The sequence below is a fragment of the Lynx canadensis genome, chromosome F1, assembly GCF_007474595.2.
Source record: "Lynx canadensis isolate LIC74 chromosome F1, mLynCan4.pri.v2, whole genome shotgun sequence".
NCBI lineage: Eukaryota > Metazoa > Chordata > Mammalia > Carnivora > Felidae > Lynx > Lynx canadensis.
This window is the reverse complement of record NC_044319.2, coordinates 44,102,093-44,124,309: the sequence shown is the minus strand read 5'-3', so window position 1 is coordinate 44,124,309 and position 22,217 is coordinate 44,102,093. Positions and strand designations below refer to the sequence as shown.

General features: G+C 40.9%; 1 protein-coding gene across 7 annotated transcripts in view; it reads right to left on the bottom strand.

Annotated features, from left to right (window-relative positions):
• Positions 1–22,217, bottom strand: part of SRGAP2 (SLIT-ROBO Rho GTPase activating protein 2) — a 234,440-nt gene that overhangs the window by 99,095 nt on the left and 113,128 nt on the right. For all 7 annotated transcript variants that reach the window (XM_030302923.1, XM_030302925.1, XM_030302924.1 and 4 more), the window contains exon 4: positions 17,663–17,825. In XM_030302923.1, the coding sequence (XP_030158783.1) occupies positions 17,663–17,825 (163 nt within the window). The remainder of the gene's footprint in view (positions 1–17,662; positions 17,826–22,217) is intronic.

Below are 22,217 nucleotides of genomic sequence, written 5' to 3'. Positions count from 1 at the left end.
GTTCTTCCTGACCTCTCTGGAGTGCCTTTCGGGGAGCCAGCTTCTTCTCAGCCATGTGACTCATTTTCCTGTTGCCCATTTTAATTTGCTCTTGTGTCCTCTTTGCTGGTTCTCAGTCTTTTCTCTAGGCTTCAACTGCCCTCTTCTCTGAATACTCACTTTCATGGCTTCAACTATCGGCTCTGTATGTGGTCAGTGTTCAGATCCCCCTTCCAGCCCTAATCTTCACTACATCTCTGTGCCGTGTGTGGCGCTGAACCAAGGAGGGCTGGGGTCGTGTCCTGGAAAGAGCACTGACTGGAGGTTAGAAGAGCTGGTAGGTTTGGCCCCAGCTCTCCTACTGCCAACCTGGGTGACCTAACACAAGTCACGACTTGCTGGCTCTTAGATTCTTCACTAATCACAGAGCAGGATGAGAACCAGTGGCTCTTTCACATACTTTCCCCAATAAATGGCAACTCCAACTTCTGATGGCTCAGATCAAAATGCTTACAGTCACCTTTTTTTAAAAAATTTATTTATTTATTTTGAGAGAGACAGAGAAGAGAGAGGGGGGAGAGTGGGGGAGGGGCAGAGAAAGAATCCCCAAAAGGCTCCATGCTGTCAGAGCAGAGCCCCACTCGGAGCTCAATCCCACGAACCATGATCATGACCTGAGCTGAAATCAAGAGTTGGACACTTAATCAACTGAGCCACCCAGGTGCTCATCTTAGATGTCTCTTTTTATCACATGCACATTCAATTCAGCAACAAACACTAATGGCTCCATCTTCAAAACACATCCCAGAGTCTGACCACTTCTCACAATCTCCACATCCACCACCCCGTTCCAATCCGCCATCATCTCCTGCCTGAGTTTACAGAAGTCTTCTTAGCAACCCTTCCTATTCTGTTCCCACCTTGCTCCTCCTTCAGTCTTAACACAGAAGCCAGAAAAATCCTACTGAAGCAAGAATCAGATTGTATCATTCCTTTGTTCCAAATCCTCTCATGGCTCGTGGCCTCCAAGGCCATTCCGGATGCAGCCTGCCCCCAACCCCCAACCACATCTGCCACTCTTCCTCTTCCCTCCTGTGCACAAGGCCCTGATGCTTCTCTGACCAAATAAGCACACTCCCATCTCATGGCCTTAGACATGCTGGTTCCTCTGCCTGAAAGACCTTCCTGGGGGAGTAAAATCCCTAATTTCCTTTAAGAATCAGTTCAAATGCCAACTTGTCAGTGAGATCTTCCTGACACCCCCCACCCCCCGCCATATAAAATAGCAATACTCCCACCACCTCTATCCTCCTTCCCATTTTATTTTATCACCATCCAGCATATTATACATTTACTGCTTCATTTGTATATTGTGCGTTTCTCCTACTAGACCACAGGCAATCGAGACTTTTTCTGTTCTGTTATCTGCTGTATTACAGGGCTTACCACTGTGCCAGAAACATGGGAGGCACACTGTCAATATTTACGGAATGACTAAATGAACTTTGAGTCCTCTCTAACATTTACCTCCTCCTACCTCATGTCAGGTTACTTTCCCCTATCTAGAATGTCTTTGTTGTATCTTTTAGTAGGGCCCATTCTTTGAGTTCCCACTGCCATGAGCCAAGAATTGGTTTCTATTATCCCTCCGAATTACTGTAGTAGGCTTCCAGATAGTTTCTTCCACCCTAAACCACACTGAACACTACTGCCAATGTCACCGTTGATCATGATTTTCAATATTTCATTGCCCTACCTAAAATGAACAACAGCTCTCTTTGTCCTGTAGCTGGACCACCTTGAGCGGGCTTTCAAAGCACTCAGGGTCCAAGCTCATCCCACCTACCTCTCCCATCATTGGCCAACAGGAAGCTTCTGCTGCTGTCTTATGGGGAACATCTCTAATGGGGACAAAGAGGTAGGAGAGGAAGTTGGCACCAGATAATATGGAAATATTCAAAAGATATTTCCATAGGATAAGAAATAGATAATGAAGAATTCTGGCACCATGTAATTAAAAGAACATCAGCCCAACTCTTTCCCTTCTGTGAAGCTTGCCCGATCACCTCTCATGAATCTGTTCCTTTTCCAAGCTTCTATAGACAACTCATTATCTGCATCCCTCATTAAATTGGTGTCTTAAGTTGCAACCTGCTTCAAGAGTCTTTGCCTGTCCATCCAACTGAAATATTAAAAAATCCAAGAATTTGAAGCATGTCTTAAGCTTGCTCTGCAGTACTTTTATAGTGGCAAGTTGAATACTGAGCGATTATACACAATCAAATAGTAGTTATTAAATTGAACTGAATGAACAGGTAGTGGTACTTGTGCTCCTGAATTTGAATAAAGCAGTGCCCTTTTCTTTTAAGGGTCCTGAAAGAAGAGTCAGGTGGGCTATGTAGTTTTCCTGCCTGAGAATTCAAAGGCCCAGAAAGGCCACTGACTCAGAGGGCTGTGAAAAGAGAAGGCTTTTTTTCTACTCTCCACCCTCAAAATGAACATCAAAAAGAAAACAAGGTCATGGGAAGAGGCAAGGCAGGAAAGGATGCGATGCTTATGTGGGCAGAAGGACTGGATTATCTTGGCTTTGGCAAGAAGATGATTAAAGCTAGAGAATGGGTCTCCCAGTTTGCCCTCTTTATTTCCTCCCTACCCTATATGAGAACACACTGCTGAAAAAGATTAGCTGAGAGACAAAGACCACCCGGGTGGGGAGAAGGCACAGGGGTACACTCTCCTACGTGAGCATAACCAAGCTCCACAGAGCACTTTTCTTTCCTTTCCTTTTCTTTTTTCTTTTCTTTTCTTTTTTCTTTTCTTTTCTTTCCTTTTCTTTTCTTTCCTTTTCTTTTCTTTCTTTTCTTTTCTTCCTTTCTTTCCTTTCCTTTTCTTTTCCTTAACTTTAACTGAGGAATAATTGGCAAATAAAATTATACACATTTAAAGTGTACAACATGATGATCTGATGCACATATACACGTGGAATGATGGCCGAGATCAAAATAATTAACACATTCATCACCTCCCATAGTTAGCTCTTTGGCTATGTGTGTATGGGTGGTGAGAATACTCAAGATCTACTCTCAGCAACTTTCAAGTGCATTATACCGTGTCATTAACTGTATGCCATACATTAGATCCCCATCACCTATTCTTACAGCTAAAAATTTGACCTATATCACTCCATTTCACCCTCCCTGAACCCCTGGCAACCACCATTATATTCTGTTTCTATGAAATTGGATTTAAAAAAAATTTTTTTTACATGTAAGTATTACCATGCAGTGTTTGTCTTTCAGTTAGGATACTGCCCTTCAGATTCCTCCATGTTGTCACAAATGGCAGGATTTCCTGGTTTTTTATGACTGAATAATATTCCATTGCGCACGCACGCGCACGCACGCACACACACACACACACACCACGTTTGCTTTACGCGTTCATCTGTTGAAGGACATTTCAATTGTCTCCATATCTTGGCCATTGGGAATAATGCTGCAGTGAACATGGGGTGCAGATATCTTTTTGGATACTGATTTCAATTTCTTCAAATATAGACCCAGGAATGGAAGTGCTGGATCGTACAGTAGCTCAATTTATAATTTTCTGAGCAACCGCCATACTGTTTTCTGTAGTGTGGTTGTACCAATTTACATGCAAACAAACAGCATATGAGGATTCCCTTCTGTCCACATCCTCACCACAATTCGTTATCTCTCGTCTTTTTGACCATGGCAGAGCACTTTCTTCCCAGGTTCTACTGACTCTTATGACATGCCAGGAAGCCAGAGTGGGGCTATGAGCAATTTTCTGCACTGTGGAGATGAGGAAACTGTAACCCTGCACAGTGAAAGTACTCCACTGTGCCGCCGGGGGCTCAGGCACAGCTCTGAGGTTTAGATTCCCAGCTGAGCTTAGAGACAATGAGGAAGATATAAAAGGAAGAAAAAATAGGGGGGAAACCCTCTTCCTTGCCTCACATCAGAAGTAGGGTATTTCCAAATGAGAACACAGACGAAACTAGTCACTCTAAAAACAACTAACTTCCAAGAAGATGCCAATGAGATTCTAGATTGCTTCTGGATGTACAAGAACGTGGTCCAGTAGAGTCAAAACCACCCAGCCAAAGAACCATAAGGACCTTATGAATAAGCAATGGAACAGCCACAAGATAGAATGCTGGACAGTCATCATAAACAAGGCTTTTTAAGAAGTTGCAAAGACAGGGTCAAAATACTCACTTAAAATGTCACATGAAAAAAATTACACAGAATTTAATATACAATATATTTCTAATTTTCTAAAGAAAAATGCACATAGAAAAAATATTAAAAGGGAATAACTGATTCCCAGTAATCATTTTCTTTTTATTATTTTTGTTTTCCAGATGTCTTCAAAAAACACATTATTTTTTCAATTGAAAAAAACATAAGCTAAAGGGTTTTTTGGACTGCTTCAAAACTCAAAGGAAACATAAAATAAAAATTGTTATTTTTGTTACTTCTCCGCCCCGTTGCCCGGCCTCGGCAATAACTTCTTAGCTCAGCAAGTGGATGATTCAGAGAACTCTTGAAACCATAAGGGGGGGATGCTCCTAGGTTCCTATCATCTCTTGAAGACAAGAATTAGTCCCAACAGTTAAAATCAACCTATAACTGGAAGTTTCATGTTGAGTAAATATCAGGAAAAGCTAGATATAGACCCAAATGACTTCTGGAGCAGAGTAAAGGAAGGGGGAGAGAAAAAAGAAAAAAATTAAAAAACCCCTGAGAGCTAGGCTTAAAAGCAAAGAAAGGTAAGATCAAGTAGAAAATCCAAGAAAAGAGATCAGAAAAAGTCCACTATCATGTGGAAAGAAGAAAATGAAAATGGAAAAACTAAAGCTGCTATCTCAAAAGGAGGAGAATTTATTCTCCCCCCGCCCACCACCACTCCGCCGCCATTTTACACAAAAAATCATGCTTAGACAAGCAGGGAGAAATTCAAAGGAAAACTCTTGACAGAGATAAATAGGAGAATCAAAAGAAGCCAGTCCTTCAAGAAGGGAGGCTGAAATCAAAGATGCCCCCCCCCACCCCCCGCCCCGTCTCTGTCTGGACAAGCCAGGCAAGATGCAGAATCAGAAGAGCACAGTGGACAGTCTGGCCCGGCAGAAGCATCTAAATGCGTGACTGCAGAATGCACGGGCCCTTAATTCCCTGCACAAGCCGTGGCCCTTTAGCTGACCAGTATAATGACTGCCACCCTGCTCCATGTGAGGCCACAGAGCACAGGATGTGAAAGAGATGATGCAGGGGAAGCACGCTGCCTAAGCCATCAATCCCAATTTTGCCCCCAACTGGTTCTATAACTTTGAGTCAATTGTTTACCCTCTCTGTCCATGTGCTTATGTATAAGTGGAGATGATAAAACCATCTTGAAGGCTTGTTGTGACGATTAAATGGGTTAATACCTGCAAAATACTTAGCATGGTCCCTGGGCATGGCTAGCACTCATGAAGTATTAGTTATAATGACTATTATTTGTATTATTGCTGTGAATCTTATAAAAGAAAAAAAAAATTGGGACCTAGTCAGCTTTCACACCATTAGCAGAATTTCCCCTGAGAGTAGTCAGTTGGTATACACTACGGTCTTTTTGCATGGTGCCTGATGAGTTGTATTAATAATCCTCCCCTTCTCTCAGGGAGGCATCTTGCAGTCAAGTGAAAGAGGTACGGAGATGGTAAAAAGTAATTTGGCTAGAATCATCGTTGATGTTAAAACCCTCAGATGAATGACTGAATTAACACCCAACATTTGTAAGACAGCATCACATTTAACACCAGATAATGGCCCTTTTATCATGTGAGAAGAAAAATCTAACTGCAAAACGGAGGGTTTGAACTGAGGGGCCTATGTTTGCATCACTATCAGCAGGTTAACCAGATATTAAATATTTCCTCATGTTATACCACATGAAGTACCCAACCTCACCTATTACTCACTGTAGTCAAAAATGTGTAACTTGAATAGATTTGGCCACTGAAACCAACTTCCAATTTATAGGAAATACAGGATACAGGAAGAAGTTAAGCGACACCACAAGGAAGCAACCAGACAAATCTAGAAGTGAGACAATCTGCAGGACAAGTAGCCTGGTCTACTCAGCAAATCAGTGTCCTGGAAAAGGAAAGTACTAGGTTAAAAGAGATTTTAACGGACATAAGAACCAATGTGCATTAGATATTAGCTCGGACAAATCACTTTCAAGGACATTTTTAAGGATAATTAGGGAAATGTTTACATGGCCTGGGTATTAGATGAGATGAAAATTTAGAGATGAAATGGAAAAGTGAAGATCTCGACTACAAAACAGTATGTAGAATACAACCTGGTTTTTCATTAGAATACCTTTGCTGCTTCTATTTTCTACCATGTACATGTACTATATGGTTTGAAAAGATTATCCAAAAGAATAGAGAGCAAGAGGAAGAGGGAGAGGAAAAAAGAGAAAGAAAAAAGGAGAGGGACAGGGAAGGGAAGAGAAGGAGAAGGGGAGAGGGAGAGGGTAGGGGGAAGAGAGAAGCAGGTTTTGAATTCACTATTCTTAAAGCTCAGATTGTGACCAGGCTCAACAGTGTGATCTGGCAACAACTATCTTCTGGAAATACTACCTGTAAGTCCTGAAATGTGGATGGTAGTGAGATACAGTAGAACAAACAAGGGAGTTCAAATTCCACTGTCATCTCTTTGTAGTCTTACTAAAAGTATTTTACCAGTGTGAGCTTTAATGATTTCAACTATACAATGGGAAGAAAAATAACTTTCCTATATAATGTATAATAGCAACATTATCCATAATAGCCTCAAAAGGAAACTGCCCAAATGTCATCAATAGTAGAATAGATAAATCTTAAAGTTTCATGTCAGGAACCCAGGAACGCCATCAGTCCCAGACAAACTGGGACCACTGGTCATCCTAGCTGCTGCCCACTGCAGAGGAGATGGGAGTTTGGAGTTCAAGGCCTGCTTTCCATGGAAACCTCAGAAAGGTCATGTCTTAAGTATACAGACTATGTTCCAGAACTAAGGACAAAACCAAACCAGACTCACTTTAACAAAGCACAGAATGAATTCTCCATAGGTTCAAGGTGACCAACCAGTAATTTAACTGCCTACTAGAACAAAACTTAACAGTTTTCAGAGGGATGATAAGGACACCTACAGTCTCTATAATATATCAGCTAAGATGTCCAATATGTCCTAAAAATTAGTAAACATGAGAAAATAATGAGATCCATGGTCAAAAGAAAACCCAAGAAATAGAAACAGAACCACAGATGAGGTAGGTGTTGAAAATAGCAGACAATGATTTTTAAATATTGCTACATGTGTTTTAAAAATAACAAGAGAAAGGAAATTGCAGAAAATATATTGGACACTGAAAAAAAGAACCAAAGTGAAAATCATGAAGCTAAAAAAATATAATATCTAAAATTAAAAAAATGAATGGGATAGTGTTAATAGCAGATTGTACACACAAAAGAAAGGATCAGTGAACTTTAGAAATCATCTCAACTGAAGCACCCCGGGGGGAAAAAAGGCCTGTTTCAATGACGTGTGGGACTGTATCAAACAGTCTAACAAACATGAGAGGAGTCAAGGTAAGAAGTAAAAATGGGATGGAAAAAAGTATTTGCCAGATATTTTCCCAAACTGAGGAAAAAAACACTACCCACAGTTCCAGAATAGTTAGATCTTGCCCTTATCCAAGTCAAAGAAATACAATGGCAACCACACTTAGACTCATCCCAGTCAAACTGCTGAAAACCAAAGATAAAGAAAAGATATTCAAAGCAGCTCTCACGATGAAGAGAAACAAACTTACAGCTGTAAAATAAATAAGTCATGAGAAGGAAAAGTACAGCATCAGGAATATAGTCAAAAATATTATAATAATTTTTTAATGTAATAATTTTGTAGAGTAAACGACACTTAATTGTAGTGAGCATTTCGTAATGTATATGATTGTCAAATCACTATGTTGTACACCTGAAACTAATATAATATTGTGTGTCAACTATACTTCAATTAAAAAAAAAGCAACCCCCAAAACATTACCTACAGGGAACAACAATGAACCTCACAGTTGACTTTTCATCAGAAACAGTGGAAGCCAGAAAACAAAAGAATGACATATTTAAATTGTTGAGAGCATATTTTATGATTCCATTTATACAAAAAAATTTTTTTTTTTTTTTAAAACAGGCAAATGCTTACATTGTGTTAGAAGTCAGGATAGTGACTACTTTTCAAGTGGAAATGAATGGAAGGGGGCAAGAGTGGGGCTCATGGGACACAGGAAACACTCTTTTCTTTATCTGGGTGCTAATTACATAGCTGCTTTCCGTTTGTAAAAATTCACTGAGCTGTACACTTTAAGATATGTGCATTTCTCTAAGTATTTTAAACTTCCATGAGAAGACAAGGGAAAAAAAAAACCCTTGTAAAATACATGAAAGGATTAGAGAAAATATACATTTAGGACCTACTACAGTGTATCACAGTGATAGCAGGCATTTTATGAAAGCTTGTTATTATTGGTCTTATCACCATCCTACAGAAAGTTTTGGGAGATCTAAGTGGTCTGAAGAGCAGACGGGAGAGGCCCTAAGCTCCCTGGGGGCAAACCTAACTTGTCAATTTCATCTTAAGCTCTTTTAGCCTGCACAGTGCTGTGTTTACAGTATTCACTAAAATTCTCACTGACTAGTGCGTTTCCAGTTTAGGATAATATTCAGACACAAGGTTGCACTTGGACAGTTTTATTTCTGCCCACTGCATCTCACTTCATACTTTGTAGTTGTTCTTCAGATTCTCCTAACCATCTGTTGACTTACAAAGATGGCAGTATCTTTATACCTTTGAATGTTACACATGCAACAAATACCTTGCTCTTTCAGGAAAGGCAGATAGGTGCCTGAGAACTAAGACACCAAAAAGCCAAGCATATAAACTAACCTAAGCAAAAGACTACAGGCATCTTTGATGCACACGCTCCCTCTGAGCTGAATCTTCCTAAGTCCAAAAAAGCCTGGACCACCCAGAGAGAAGCCCCAAGGGAGAGGATACAGATGCTGCTGACCTAGTGTCACAGAAACCAAAGCTAAAACACCACCAACGGCACTAGCTGCAAAGCTCCCCTCAGTGTTGGCTTTGGCAGCAAACCTGACGCCCCTTATCAGCAGAGATACCTTTGAAGTAGCTGGCAGCCTTCCACCCTCTACACAAATAAGTTCAGCTTGCCATCCTATTCTTTTCTCCAAAGAGGATCTCTTCATCAGATATGAGAGAATAAAGCTCAATTAATCACAACAGATTTTCGCTACCATCAAGACAAACTGGGTAACAGGAACAGCTGTCTGTAAAGCACCGCGCCACGCCGTTCGTGATCATGTTATATAATGTGAAGGAAGCCCAATCAATTGCAGATACTGTGTTCCATCGACACGAGGTGTAGGATGGACTAGGTCAGAGAGGGAGGGGTAAATCAGTCAGCTACTCCTTCTCCCAAACATGTCTCCAGGTTAAACTCTTTCTCAGAAGGGCAGAACACAACCTTTGGAAGTCCGTTCTTTCTCCATTTATTGAATCTACACTACCTACCAGGAACATTTGACTATACCAGCATTGTGGATCACTTCTCCTTTACTTATTTATGACAACGCTACCACAGAACATGCCTCCTTATAGTATCCAGTCTCCTCACATAAGCAAAGTAGCTGGACTCCAAAACTGTAGAAAATCCTGCCCTCATCTAAAGGGGACAAACAGGTAGGTAGGTAACATGCACCGCTTTCGGTTTCACATCTCCTTTATCCTTTTATACTGCCAGACCCATTTCCTTGGTGCCGAATGAAATCTGATTAGTCGTGGCAAGTCTCTTGTGACCGATCAACCAATGGGAAAGGATACCTGAAGACCCTAGAGAAAAGAATTAATTGCGCCCTCCTACATTTCTTCCCCAGCACCCTTCTTATATCTCCCACTTTCTGCAGTGTGACTTATTTATCTGAATCCAGATTTACCCTTTGTCACCCTCCAAGAATAAAGTAGAGAACCACAGTGGGTTGCCCAGACAAACCAGTCTAAATGCTTCACCATTATTGCAGGGGCAAATGTGGCTCACCTACAAGATAGATACATATAGACAGGATCTTATGACTTCAAATGTCCTTTGTGCTCTTAGGTTTCCCCAAGATGGAAACCAGAATACCTACAATAGTGTTTCTCAACCCTGGCTGCATGCAAGAATCACCTAGGCTCATCCCAGAGACTGACTCAATTGCCCTGGGATGGGGCCTTGGGCATGCTATTTTTAAAATTATTATGATTTAAAAAATTGTTTTTTAAGTTTATTCATTTTTGAGAGAGAGAGACAAAGCATGAGCAGGGGAGGGGCAGAGAGAGAGAGAGAGAGAGAGAGAGAGAGAGAGAGAGAGAATCCAAAGCAGGTTCCAGGCTCCAAGCTGTCAGCACAGAGCCTGACGCGGGGCTTGAACTCACAAACCGTCAGATCATCATGACCTGAGCCGAAGTCGGATGCTCAACCAACTGAGCCACCCAGGCGCCCCTAAAATTATTTTTTTTAATCAACTTTAATGAGGCATAATTCACATAAAATAAAACGCATACATTTTAAGTGTATAGTACCAGTTTTGACAAATCCACACACTCATGTAACCACCATTATAATTAAGATTGTATGACATTTCCATAATCCCTAAATTTCCTTGTGTCCCTCTGCGGTCAACCCCTCACCCTACCCTGGCCCCAAAGCAATCACTGATTTTGTTTCTGTCACAACAGATTAGAACTATCTTTTCTAAAATTTCATATAAACGGAATCGTACAGAATGTTCTCATTGTGTCTGGCTTCTTTTAATCAGTATAATGTTTCTTGAGTTCATCTACATCATTGTACCCATCAGCATTGCATTTCTTTTTATTGCCGAGTCGTATTCATATATGGATATACCACAATATGTTTTTCCATTCATCTGTTGATGGATATTTGGGTCATTTCCAGTTTTGACTATTATGAATATAATATGAGTCTCCTAAGGCACTTATAACAAATTACTGTAAACTTGGTGACTTAAAGCAACATGCATTTATTCTCAGTTTTTAAAATTTGTATTCAATTTATGTAAACTCAACAAACACACAAGAAAACACCATTTCTCCCCCCCTCCCACCCCCCTGCCTCTTGCAACCACCAGTTTGTTCTCTTTATCTATAAACCTAGGGGTTTTTTTGTTTTTGTTGATTGCGTACATAAGAAAGACCACATGGTATTTGTCTTTCTCTGTCTTATTTCACAATGGCCTTCAGGTCCATCCATGTTGCTGCAAATGGCAAGACCTCAAGCTTTTTTTTTTATGCCTGAATAATATTCCATTGCGTATATACACTACAACTTCTTTATGCACTCATCCAGTGACAGACACTTCTGTTGCTTCCATACCTGGGCTACTGTAAATAATGCTGCAATAAACACACAGGTGCATCTATCTTTTGAAATTAGTGTTTTCATTTTCTTCAGATCAATATTCAGAAGTGGAATTGCTGGATCACATGGTAGTTCTATTTTTAATTTCTATTCTCTTACAGTTCTGGAGGTCAGAAGTCTAAAACCCAGTCCACTGGGCCAAAACCAAGTATCAACAGGGCTGCTCTTCCCCTGGGGGCTTTTAGGGAGAATCTGTTTCCTTGTCTTTTCCAGCTTCTCGAGCTGCATTCCTTGGCGCATGGCCTCCTCCTCCACCCTCAAAGCCAGTGGTCTAGCATCTTCTCCCTGTGACTCTTGCTTCCTCTGCTTCTATTGCACAGCCTTCTCTTTTGTATGTAATCTCCCTCCACCTCCTCCCAATAGGGACACTTGTGACTGCATTAGAGCCTACTTAGATACTCAAGCATAATATCCTCATCACAAGACCCTCAGACTCATCGTATGTGCAAAGTCCTGTGTGGATAAGGTACATTCACAGATTTCGGGAATTAGGACATGGACATCTTTGGAAGGGACCATTATTCAGCCAACAACAAAAGCTATTATGAATAATTAGGTACAAGTCTTGGTGTAGGTATTATTTTTACTATCTTTTGCGTAAATACCTAGCCTTGGAATTGCCAAATATGGTAAGTACACACTTAACTTTATAAGAAACAGCCAAACTATTTTCCAAAGTGGTAGTACCATTCTATGCTCTCACCAGCATCATAAGAGAATGCCATCCATCCTTACCACCACTTGTTATTGTCAGTCTTTTTAATTTTAGCCATTCTGGTGAGCATGTAATATGCTTAATGGCCATTTATATATCTTTTTACTGAAGTGTCTATTAAAATCTTTTGCCTATTTTTAAAGATTTGGGTAGTGTGTCTTCTTATTATTGAGTTCTATGCATTGCAAATATATTCTCGCAGTCTGTGATTTGTCTCTCGTTTTCTTAACAATGTCTTTCCAAGAACAAAAGTCCAAGAGTGGATGGTGTCCAATTTATCTTTTTTTCTTTTATTGTTCATGCTTTTTACATCCTAAGAAGTTTGTTTCTTCAAGGTCACAAAGATTTTTTTTAAAAACTCCCCCAATGAGTCTTACACACAGGCAGCATTGAGAACTACCAAACTACTGATCTATCAGGAATTTAACATAACTTGCTCAATTTAACCTTCCTACCATAGAAACATAGGCTAATAAAGGCAAAACAAAAGTATAGCTAGCTGGAATACTGGAGAGGAAAAAAAAAAAAAAAAAAAAAAGAAAGCTGCAATTCAGAGTCTTGGACTGTCTGAATTGACTGGCTTCCAAGACTGAGTATGAGCAGCTAAGGGCTAGAAACAGTGAGCTAAAAAGCAAAGTGAGAGGTACTTTTGGTGTGTTCCAGCTAGGTGAAAGAAGAGAGAACAGAATTGTCCTCTCCCCTGTGGGAAAAAGCACACCCAAGTTTACTTCAGTTTAAAAAGAGAAAGTGGGAAAACTGATTTCTCTTCTTGGTGGGATTCTTTAGAACACGTCTCTCACAGAGATGATGTAGAGCTGGAAGTCGAAATTGGCAGTGTTTGGCCCCTGGTTTTGAAGCCACCGCATTAAACAAATGAAGGTGGCAGCAATAATATTTGCCTAAACCTTGGTTCCAACAAGGGTTAGACAGACTGAGCTTTCATTACACAAAAAGAGATGTCAGGAGCACCAAATGGGCTCAATTTCCCCTGGAGTCCTAGACAAAGTGGGTCTGTTTCTAAGCTGTGGACAGGAGGCTACTTTCTCTAGATGTTATATTTAGCTAAAGGAATCTCTACCATGGCTTCGTGCAAAATGTAAAATATGTCCCAGCAGACATAACCACAAACCAGAGTGCCAGCAAGGAGCATCCCTTAAGGGGGTTCAGTAGTACAGAGGGGCCAATTGTACAGCCGCCCTGACATCCCCAAATTAGCTGAGTTAGCTGTGAGCCGGATTTTTGGCCAGTTCTCACATTTAATGAGTCTTTGTTTCCTTCTTACTAGAGATCCTGCCCCTGGGGAGAAAAACACGTTGTCCTATTTCACTGTCAACTTCCAGCTGCTTGCCCAGACACCAGGTAAAAGAAATAACCCAATGCAGGTGAAAGAAACAACCCAATGTTGATGTCTAACACCTCCAAACCTTTTGAAGGCTTGTGTGCAAGAGGAAAGGTTGGGTTAATTCCATAACTAAGTGAAATATCTGGATTCAATAGGAAAGAGTAAGAAAATCCAAACTACCCTCTTCTCTGCACACCATACCCAGAATCCTAACAGAATATGTAGAAAGAACCTCAAGTTCTAGGGCCAGATGACTGGATTTAAATAGTAGCCTCACCTCATTTTTTGATTAAACTCACTCAGTTTCAGTTTCCTCCTTCATAAAGTAGGGATAATAATAGCAACTACTTTATGGAATTATTGTAAAGATCAAGTGTATAAAGTGCTTACTACTGTACCTGGCACATAAACGTTCAAAAAATGTCAGTTTTGATTATCATAACCTTTGCTAGTGAATCAATAAGTTTTATAGATTAAAAAAAAACAATTATAAAAGGAAGAAAACCTATGCCTTTTGCCAGTGAGAAATAGAGCCAAATCACATAAAACTCAGGTGAATTTTCTCAGGTATCCATAGCTGAACCAGAAACAAAGGTATCTTTTCTAAAGTCTGTGTCTCCTGAGAAATGTGGATTTCCTTTATTGCTGGAACTGAATTTATAGGGAAAAAAAAGGTATATCTACTTCACACATTTGGATTCCAGTTTGGCCTCTCTTGGTTGTTGGTTATTATAGATAGAAGAATCTGAAACAGTGCTTCATTCCTCAAGAAAGTCGATCTTTAATTGCCTAAGCTAGCCCCCTCTCCATACCCACATCCACTTTTGTTTGCCCATATCCTGGGGACTCCAATTTACTTGGATGTAGTTCATCATAGAACTACAGTGTATTAGATTTTGAAGGCAGCATGAAGATCATACAGGCCACTTTTTTTTTTTTTAAACTTTAGGGAACTAAGGCACAGAAAGAAGTAATTGTCTAAGGTTTCAGAGTTACTAGCACAGCTAAGCCCAAGAGAAAGAGTCACTTGGAAGAGACCTCTGCTCTGATAGAGCAAAGCAAGCCCTGGGAAGCTTCACATAACTGACAGCGTGGCCAGGCTCATTCCTTAGTTCTCTTATCTGATCACTATATCTTAACCACTGGGATTCTAATTCTTTATGTGCGACACACTTTAAACAAAAGAGAATACAAAAATTGAGGTATGGAAAGAGAATGCTTCTGTGTCCATTACTAGAAAGGAGAGAGGCTCTCATCTGGCCAAAACAGAATTAATTTACACTTGTGATCTGCCAAACCAGCATCTACCTTAGAACCCTCTGCCTACATTGGACCCCAGGGGAGAGAGAAAAGAGATTATTCACCCAGTGGGATAGTAAACATTGGCTATTTAACAGTCTTATGCATATCTCTAATCAACCGTAATTTAACTGATGAAAAGTTATAAAGATCAAGAGAAAGTCCTATGAGCTGCAACCATACACAACAACATGAATAAATCTCACACACATATGTTGAATGGGAAAAACCAGACGGAAAAGAGTACACACTGTATGAGTCTACTTATAGAAACTAAGAAACCAAGTAAAACTAATCTCTGCTGTTAAAAGTCAGCACAGTTGTTATCCTTGGAATACCCTTCCCAACCCCCCAAGGACTAGGAGGAAGCATGAGCGGGGCCTCTAGGGTACTGGACTAATCTGTTTCTTGATCTGGGAGCTGGTTATCAGGAGTGTTCAGTTTGTAAAAATGCATTCAGCTGTAAGACCGTGGTATGTGCAACTATCTTCAATGGAATGTAATATATACACAGTCCTATGAGTAATTAGAAATTCTGCCTTATACCCCCCGCAAAGAAATGCACAGTTTATGGAGGTCAACTCTGAGACCGTGGCTAGGAATATCATCCACAGGCAGATTTTCCTTCTGGAGGGCAAAGTCCCCATGTCTTACATACAATTCGTGCACTTAGACTCTTGGTGAAATGTGAATGGCACCCAAAGAACCGGAAACATTTGTGGCTTTAATAACTGCTGCCTTCAGCCTAAACACCTGCGAGATCTGGAGGGGCCATAATACTTCTTCAGCTTGGTTCTTCTCTTCTAAAGCTGGAAGAAAAGGGAGCTGAAAGCTTGGGTGCAGTCTAGACAGCTGAACATCCCTCACAGAAGTTTTTTCTTAGATGAACAGAGAAAATGAGGGAGGAAACGATCAGTCAGCCCCTGTCCTTCTAGAGATAGTCTAAGAGGCCGTCAAGGTCACAGTGAAGAGCTGAAGTGGCATCTGATTACTGTCAAGGTTCTACCTAAATAGGCTTAAAATTTTTTTTCTCATAAAACTGTATATATTTAAGGAGTATGACATTATGATTTGATACATATGCACAGTGAAATGATTATAGCCAAGCCAATTAACATAACATCTCACCCAGTTACCTTGGTGTGAGTGTGTGAAAAAAGCACCTGAAATCTACTCTCTAGCATACTTCCAGTATTCAATACAATATTAACTATAGTTGTTAATTTTAGTCACACCCACACACCACGAAACATTGCAGAATAATTCAAAAGAATGACAAGGAAGCTAGAACAGACGCTGGAAACCATGAGGAAATGGTGAAAAGTACCTTCACCCCTAAATGAAGTATGGCCCCAACCACAGCATAGCCAGGTCACTAAAAATAGCTGGTGAACTCCGGGAGGAGTTATCTTTCTCTTCCTTCTTTTCATTGTCAGATGCTTTTTACTCTTCATATCCTGTCTCCAAGACACAGGAAAAGCCCCAACACAGATGCAATTATGTAAATGGAAGATCCTAAATCATGTTCTTTTTCATGTTGGTGTAAACAAAAGAAATTGGGCTCTAATTCCAGACCTACTAAGATCTGGAAAACTTCCAAATGTTAAGAATTGGAAAACTGACTACTATTGGCTACAGCCCTGTTTACTGAAGTCCTTTCTCTCCCAGCCTCAAATTTTAACAGTGGATTTTGTCAAATGATAACCAATGAATTTCCTCTATATGAAACCAAAGAAATAGCTCTATATACCCTCTTTACACCCAAAACTGTGGGAAGAGGGGCGCCTGGGTGGCGCAGTCGGTTACGCGTCCGACTTCAGCCAGGTCACGATCTCGCGGTCCGTGAGTTCGAGCCCCGCGTCAGGCTCTGGGCTGATGGCTCAGAGCCTGGGGCCTGTTTCCGATTCTGTGTCTCCCTCTCTCTCTGCCCCTCCCCTGTTCATGCGCTGTCTCTCTCTGTCCCAAAAATAAATAAACGTTAAAAAAAAAAACTGTGGGAAGATTATTCGCCTTCTTTAAGATCTGCTGGGGATGTCAGAGCTTGAATGTTAGACATGGTACATCATGTACAATGGTTGGGGCTTTTACCACTATGTGTAACCAAAAGTCATGAATCAGTGACTCCACTGAGAGCTCAGGTTGAGAGAACTCCTTAGTTTCCAAGAGACTATTTCCACTACCGACAGATAAGGTCAATTTGGCATGAGTTTCTTAAGTTTACCACAATTAATTTTGAGTTTTCCCTTGGTCAGATTTTTCAACTTACACCCAAGGAATTATGACAAACAAATGAGTTCCAAAAGCATTCAGGGACCCAAAGACCAAGATATGACATGATAAGAATAACCAAATTCATAAGTTCATCTTGGCTAAGATCAGCACTTGGAAAGAAAACTAAACCGAATCACAAACATAGGTGAACTAGAAGAGGAAAACTTAAAATGACTCTGAAGGTCCCTGAATCTCAACAGCCTTACAGCTCACTCAAGGAAACCAAGCAAACATCACTATCACTGATATAGGCAGATTATGAACTCTGTTGCCAGTCTTGGGGTTGTCTATCTTGCAAATGGTTACTCTCCCAAGGCTACTATTAATTCAACTCAGAAAGGAAGAAAAGAAGGGCTATTCAGTATTTTCTCACCATGAGACCATGGTAAGGAATGACCAAGAGAAAGCCTTTTAAGTGGGCCAATAGGAAGGTGTTTCTCTTATTTACAAGGTGGTGTCATCGCCCCACCCGGGTAGCTCCACATCTAGAAATAGCTATATACCTTTTTAAAGAGTCTTCCTGAGTCCTCGCTGACTTGGACAAATCGAGGAATGATATTATTCAGGTAGATGTCACTCAGGGTGGTGTGGTCCCTGCTCTCCCGCTTCACCTGGTTTAATAGGAGATTCCAGCAGTTGACTGGAGAGAGAACATTCTGATCCTTCCTGCGGAGAAACAACAAGAAAGAAAAATCAGTGTTGGTGAGTAGCCAGAGCCAACAGCTATGACTTTACAGTTCATGTCACAAAATCACAGTGATCAAAGCCAAGCCAGAAACAGATATCTTTCCTAAAGCTTGCACCTCTAGTTTTCTTTTTTTCTAAAAACTCAGTGCAGAAAATAAGAAGAGTGAGAAGGAGAGGGAGGAAAGAGGAGAAGAAGAGAAGCAGGATTATCTGTTGAGCACCTATTATGTTCTAGGAACTTGGAAAATGTTTTATTCCCTAAGTTTTATTCCCTAAGTTTTATCCCTAAGTTTTTATTCCCTAAGTTTTATCATTTCCTTGTAAGGAAAGAACTACCATTATCCCCACTTTACTAATTAGAAGACTGAAACTCAGAGAGATTGCCACTTGCCCATGGCTAGTGAGAAGGAGTCGCAGAGACAGTCAGAAGGGGTCAGGGACTAGAACCACAGCTCTGTGTTGTCTGACTAGAACCGGTCTAGGCTGTTTGACTCCAAAGTCCATAACCTTAGCCATTAAGTCATTTGGTTTGTGTCTAGGGTTGAAGACAAAACTTAGAGGTCTAGAGACAAAAATCACGAGAGGACACAGGCCACCCCCTCCCCCCCTCCACATTTATCTATATTTGGATTCAGTGAAGACAACCTTGGAGGCATTTGCTGTGAAAAAAGTCACCAAAAACACGCCAGTCCCACAGAATGCATCTAAGGAGGTTTTGACTTCCCCCAGTTGAGCCCTTTTGTCATGTTCCATACAGCCAAGAGCACAAACCATATCTGAACAGGTGTATTCCTACAGCTTCTACAGTCCAAGTGGGGCAGTAAAGTGCCAAACCTAGGTGCTCATTTTTTAACGAAAACACTGTGATCCAAAAGAATTTACTGATCATCTACTCAGTTCACAACACTATTAAAGCAACAGAAAGTTCTGCATTTGCAAGTTGGGTTTCTTTAAAAAGAGAAACAGAAAGTAAGGGTTGTTTGTTGTATTATTTATCAAGGGCTTACTGTGTACTTGGCACGTGGCTGGGCCCTGTACTCACGTTGTTTAACTTGAACCTTACAACAGCCTGATGAAGGGGGTGTTATTAAGCGCATTCAGCAGATCTGGGAAATTGGACTGAGAAAGGTTAGATATCTTGTTCAAGGTCACAGAGTTAAAAAGTGGCAATGCTCAGATTCAAAACCAAGCCTTGTGATTGTAGAGAATGCTCTTAATCATTGCAAACAATCACAACCTGTTTATCCTGTTCATTTCTCTTTCCCCTCTTTCCTCCCTATAGTCAGACTCTTAATGAAAAGAAAGTGAGTTGACAGTGGCTTGGTTCCTGAGTCAGCACTGCCTCCATTCAGAGCTGGAGGCTCTCGGGCAGCTGTGATCTGCAGAGTATGGAATTCAACTTCAGAAGGGGCTTTTCCAATTCTGTAGTAAGGTAACTATTAGCAAATAATCACACCACAGCTACTCTGGCTTCAGAACATACCAGACCGTTAAGTCAAATATCTGTCTAACCAGCACCAAGAAGCTACTTCAAACCAATGAATACTGGAGTCCAAACTGAAACTGTCCTATATCTGCCCCCACCTCTGCCCTACGCACCACACATCTATAGCCAAAATAGCTAATACTAGGGCTCCTGGGTGGCTCAGTTGGTTAAGCATTCAACTCGTGATTTCGGCTCAGGTCACGGTCTCACGGTTTGTGCGATGGAGCCTGCATCGGGCTCGGTGTTGACAGTGCGGAGCCTGGTGGGATTCCCTCTCTCCCTCTATCTCTGCTCCTCCCCCGCTGGTGTGTGTGCGAGCTCCCTCTCTGCCCTCTTTCAAAATAAATAAACATTAAAAAAAAAAAACAAAAACAAAATACCTAACACTTATGTGCTGACCACTTCGGCAACATTACGTCCACTTATCTTCCTAGGGAAAAAAAAAATCAAAAGATTTCTATGGAAATAAAAATACATATACTAGCTGAGAGAGATATACACACGTAATTAATCCACTCCTTTCAAAATGTTTAGCACCTGAGAAACAAACCGGAAAAAGCAAATAGGAAACAATTCTTACACAAAGCTGAGCATGGGCATTCACTGACCTTTGCTTGTTTTCACTGCAAGAAAACTTTCAAATGCATTCCAAATCAGTTTCAGTTACAAAACCCTAAGTAATGGAATTTACTTTTTTGTCGGGTGGCAAAGCATCCATGTCTTCAGCAAGCATGGAATGTATCAGGCAATTACACTTGCATTTTCAAAAGGGCAGATCTCACAAGATCTAAACTTTACAACTGGTCTCAATTTGCTTCTTATAGGTGGACATGGGTTGGTGGTCTCTATCGGGCCTTTCCTTGGAGTGCTTCACGCACAAAAATGGTACTACGATTCAATTTCACAGACATAAACATTTGTATCTTAAGTGAACAAAACACAGTATTAGGGGCTTTTAGTTATGAAAGTGCTGATATCACAGTGCCGCGTGGGAGAGAGAGAAAAAGAGCTATAATATAGCAGAACACTAGAGGTAGGTATGAACAAAGGGTCCGCTAGCTCACAAATGTACAACGCAGATCACAAGTGAAGGCAGGAGAGGCAAAACCAACCTAATGCCATGGAAGAGGATACAAAGCATAAATCCCCAGGGGCCCCTCAGAAGAAAGGATGAGTAAACAAAGAGGAATTAATAAAAAGGATGGGCAGAGTGGGAATCTTTTAAAATAAAAAGCCGTATGCCTTAAAACTAATGTATTTATATTTATTAGGAAGTTCTAAGGTGGTAAAGTACTTTCAGCACATATATTTCCACCCTGACAGCATGTAGTGGGATGGCTATTATTGGTGTTGGTGAGCAGGAGTTTTTAAAGTGTGTTCTGAGAAAGTCTGGAATCACAGAAAATAACATTTCAATTTCCAACAACTGTCACACATCCATTCAATGAGCAACCTCCAGTTAAATGTGCAAGGGACCCAGATTCCCTGGGGTAGACACTATCACGATGTCTCACGGGCTGCTATGGGAGTTTCATGGTATGCAAACTTTGGAATAAAGAATCAATGCATGTATCCGAACTTCTGAAGAATGACCTATTGGTTAGAATCGATGTTGCTCTGCACAGGTTTCGCTTTTAATTCAAGCCTGTGTGCCTCCTTAGGCGAAGCTGTTCAGGGTGAGCACACGACTCGACCCAAGTTTAAACTACATGCCACAGAAGGGCTCAGGGGCCAGTGCTGGGTTTGCAGGACACCGTGGTCGGGTAGTGAGCATGTACCTGCACAATGTCAGCGCATCATCATCAACTGTCTTAATGCTTAGTATACACTTCGGGGCTTACCCAGTAATAGTTATGAAGGGGAACTGGAAGAGCTGCTAGGTAATGTTAGCGATTCAACTTCAAAACAAAATTACCCTTTTTCAAGAGCCCAGGCCAATTTCAAACTCTCTCAAGACTGTAACTCATCTGTGTGAATCAGGATTTTCTTGATACTGGGCAGCCCAGACCAGAACCAGAAAAAACCTAGATGCTGAAACGGATATAAAACTGCAACTCTGATTCATAATTCCGATTTCATTATTGGGGGCCACGAACACAGCCTCCCTGTTCTCACAGACGGACCCTGTAACGAGCACTCTTCATAAATTTGCACTTTAAAAGTGGATTTACACCAATAAGACACTGCTTTGATCTGCCGCATGTATGGGGATTTTACGCAAGATCTTTATTTTTAAAGTCTTTCAAGATAGTCTTAAACTCTGCTGTCTGTTTCTTGTATGGGTTCCTAGTTTCTTTTACTATGACTGCCGCTTTTCAGGCCATATTTTTAGTTCTTTGAGTTTGTATGCTTTCTTGGACATATTCCTCCTTTCAACCAAGGTGTTTCAGTTAATTCATTTATTTATTTTGGGGTGGCGGTGGAGCAGGGGAGGTAAAGGGCATGTAGCAAGAGGGGAACACCACAGAGACAATTTGCCTGGCCAACACGAACAAAGATGAAACACACTTCAGGCTGGAAAATAAGCAAGTCAACGAGACGTGATTTCATAGGGAGCATATTAAGGTTCTGCTAGAGTGGTTTCCTGCTTCAGCAGCTCCGCAGCCTTATTTTATTTGGGGCTGCTCGAGCCGAGGGAACTTCGTTTGGTTAGGAGACTGAAATTTGTCTTTCTATCTTTTCCATCTATCATTTGTTTGCACAGTGTCTTTACTTTCCCCGCCCCTGGAGTCAGGTTGTGTAATACTCGGGCATTTAAAGAAAAGGGTCTGCATCCCTTAGGAATGTACTGAACAGCTGCAAACCTCCTCAAGCACTAATCCCTAAAAAGCAGACAAAATATCCAGAAGTATTTTTCTTACTTAACATTTTTTTCAGGAGGCAGA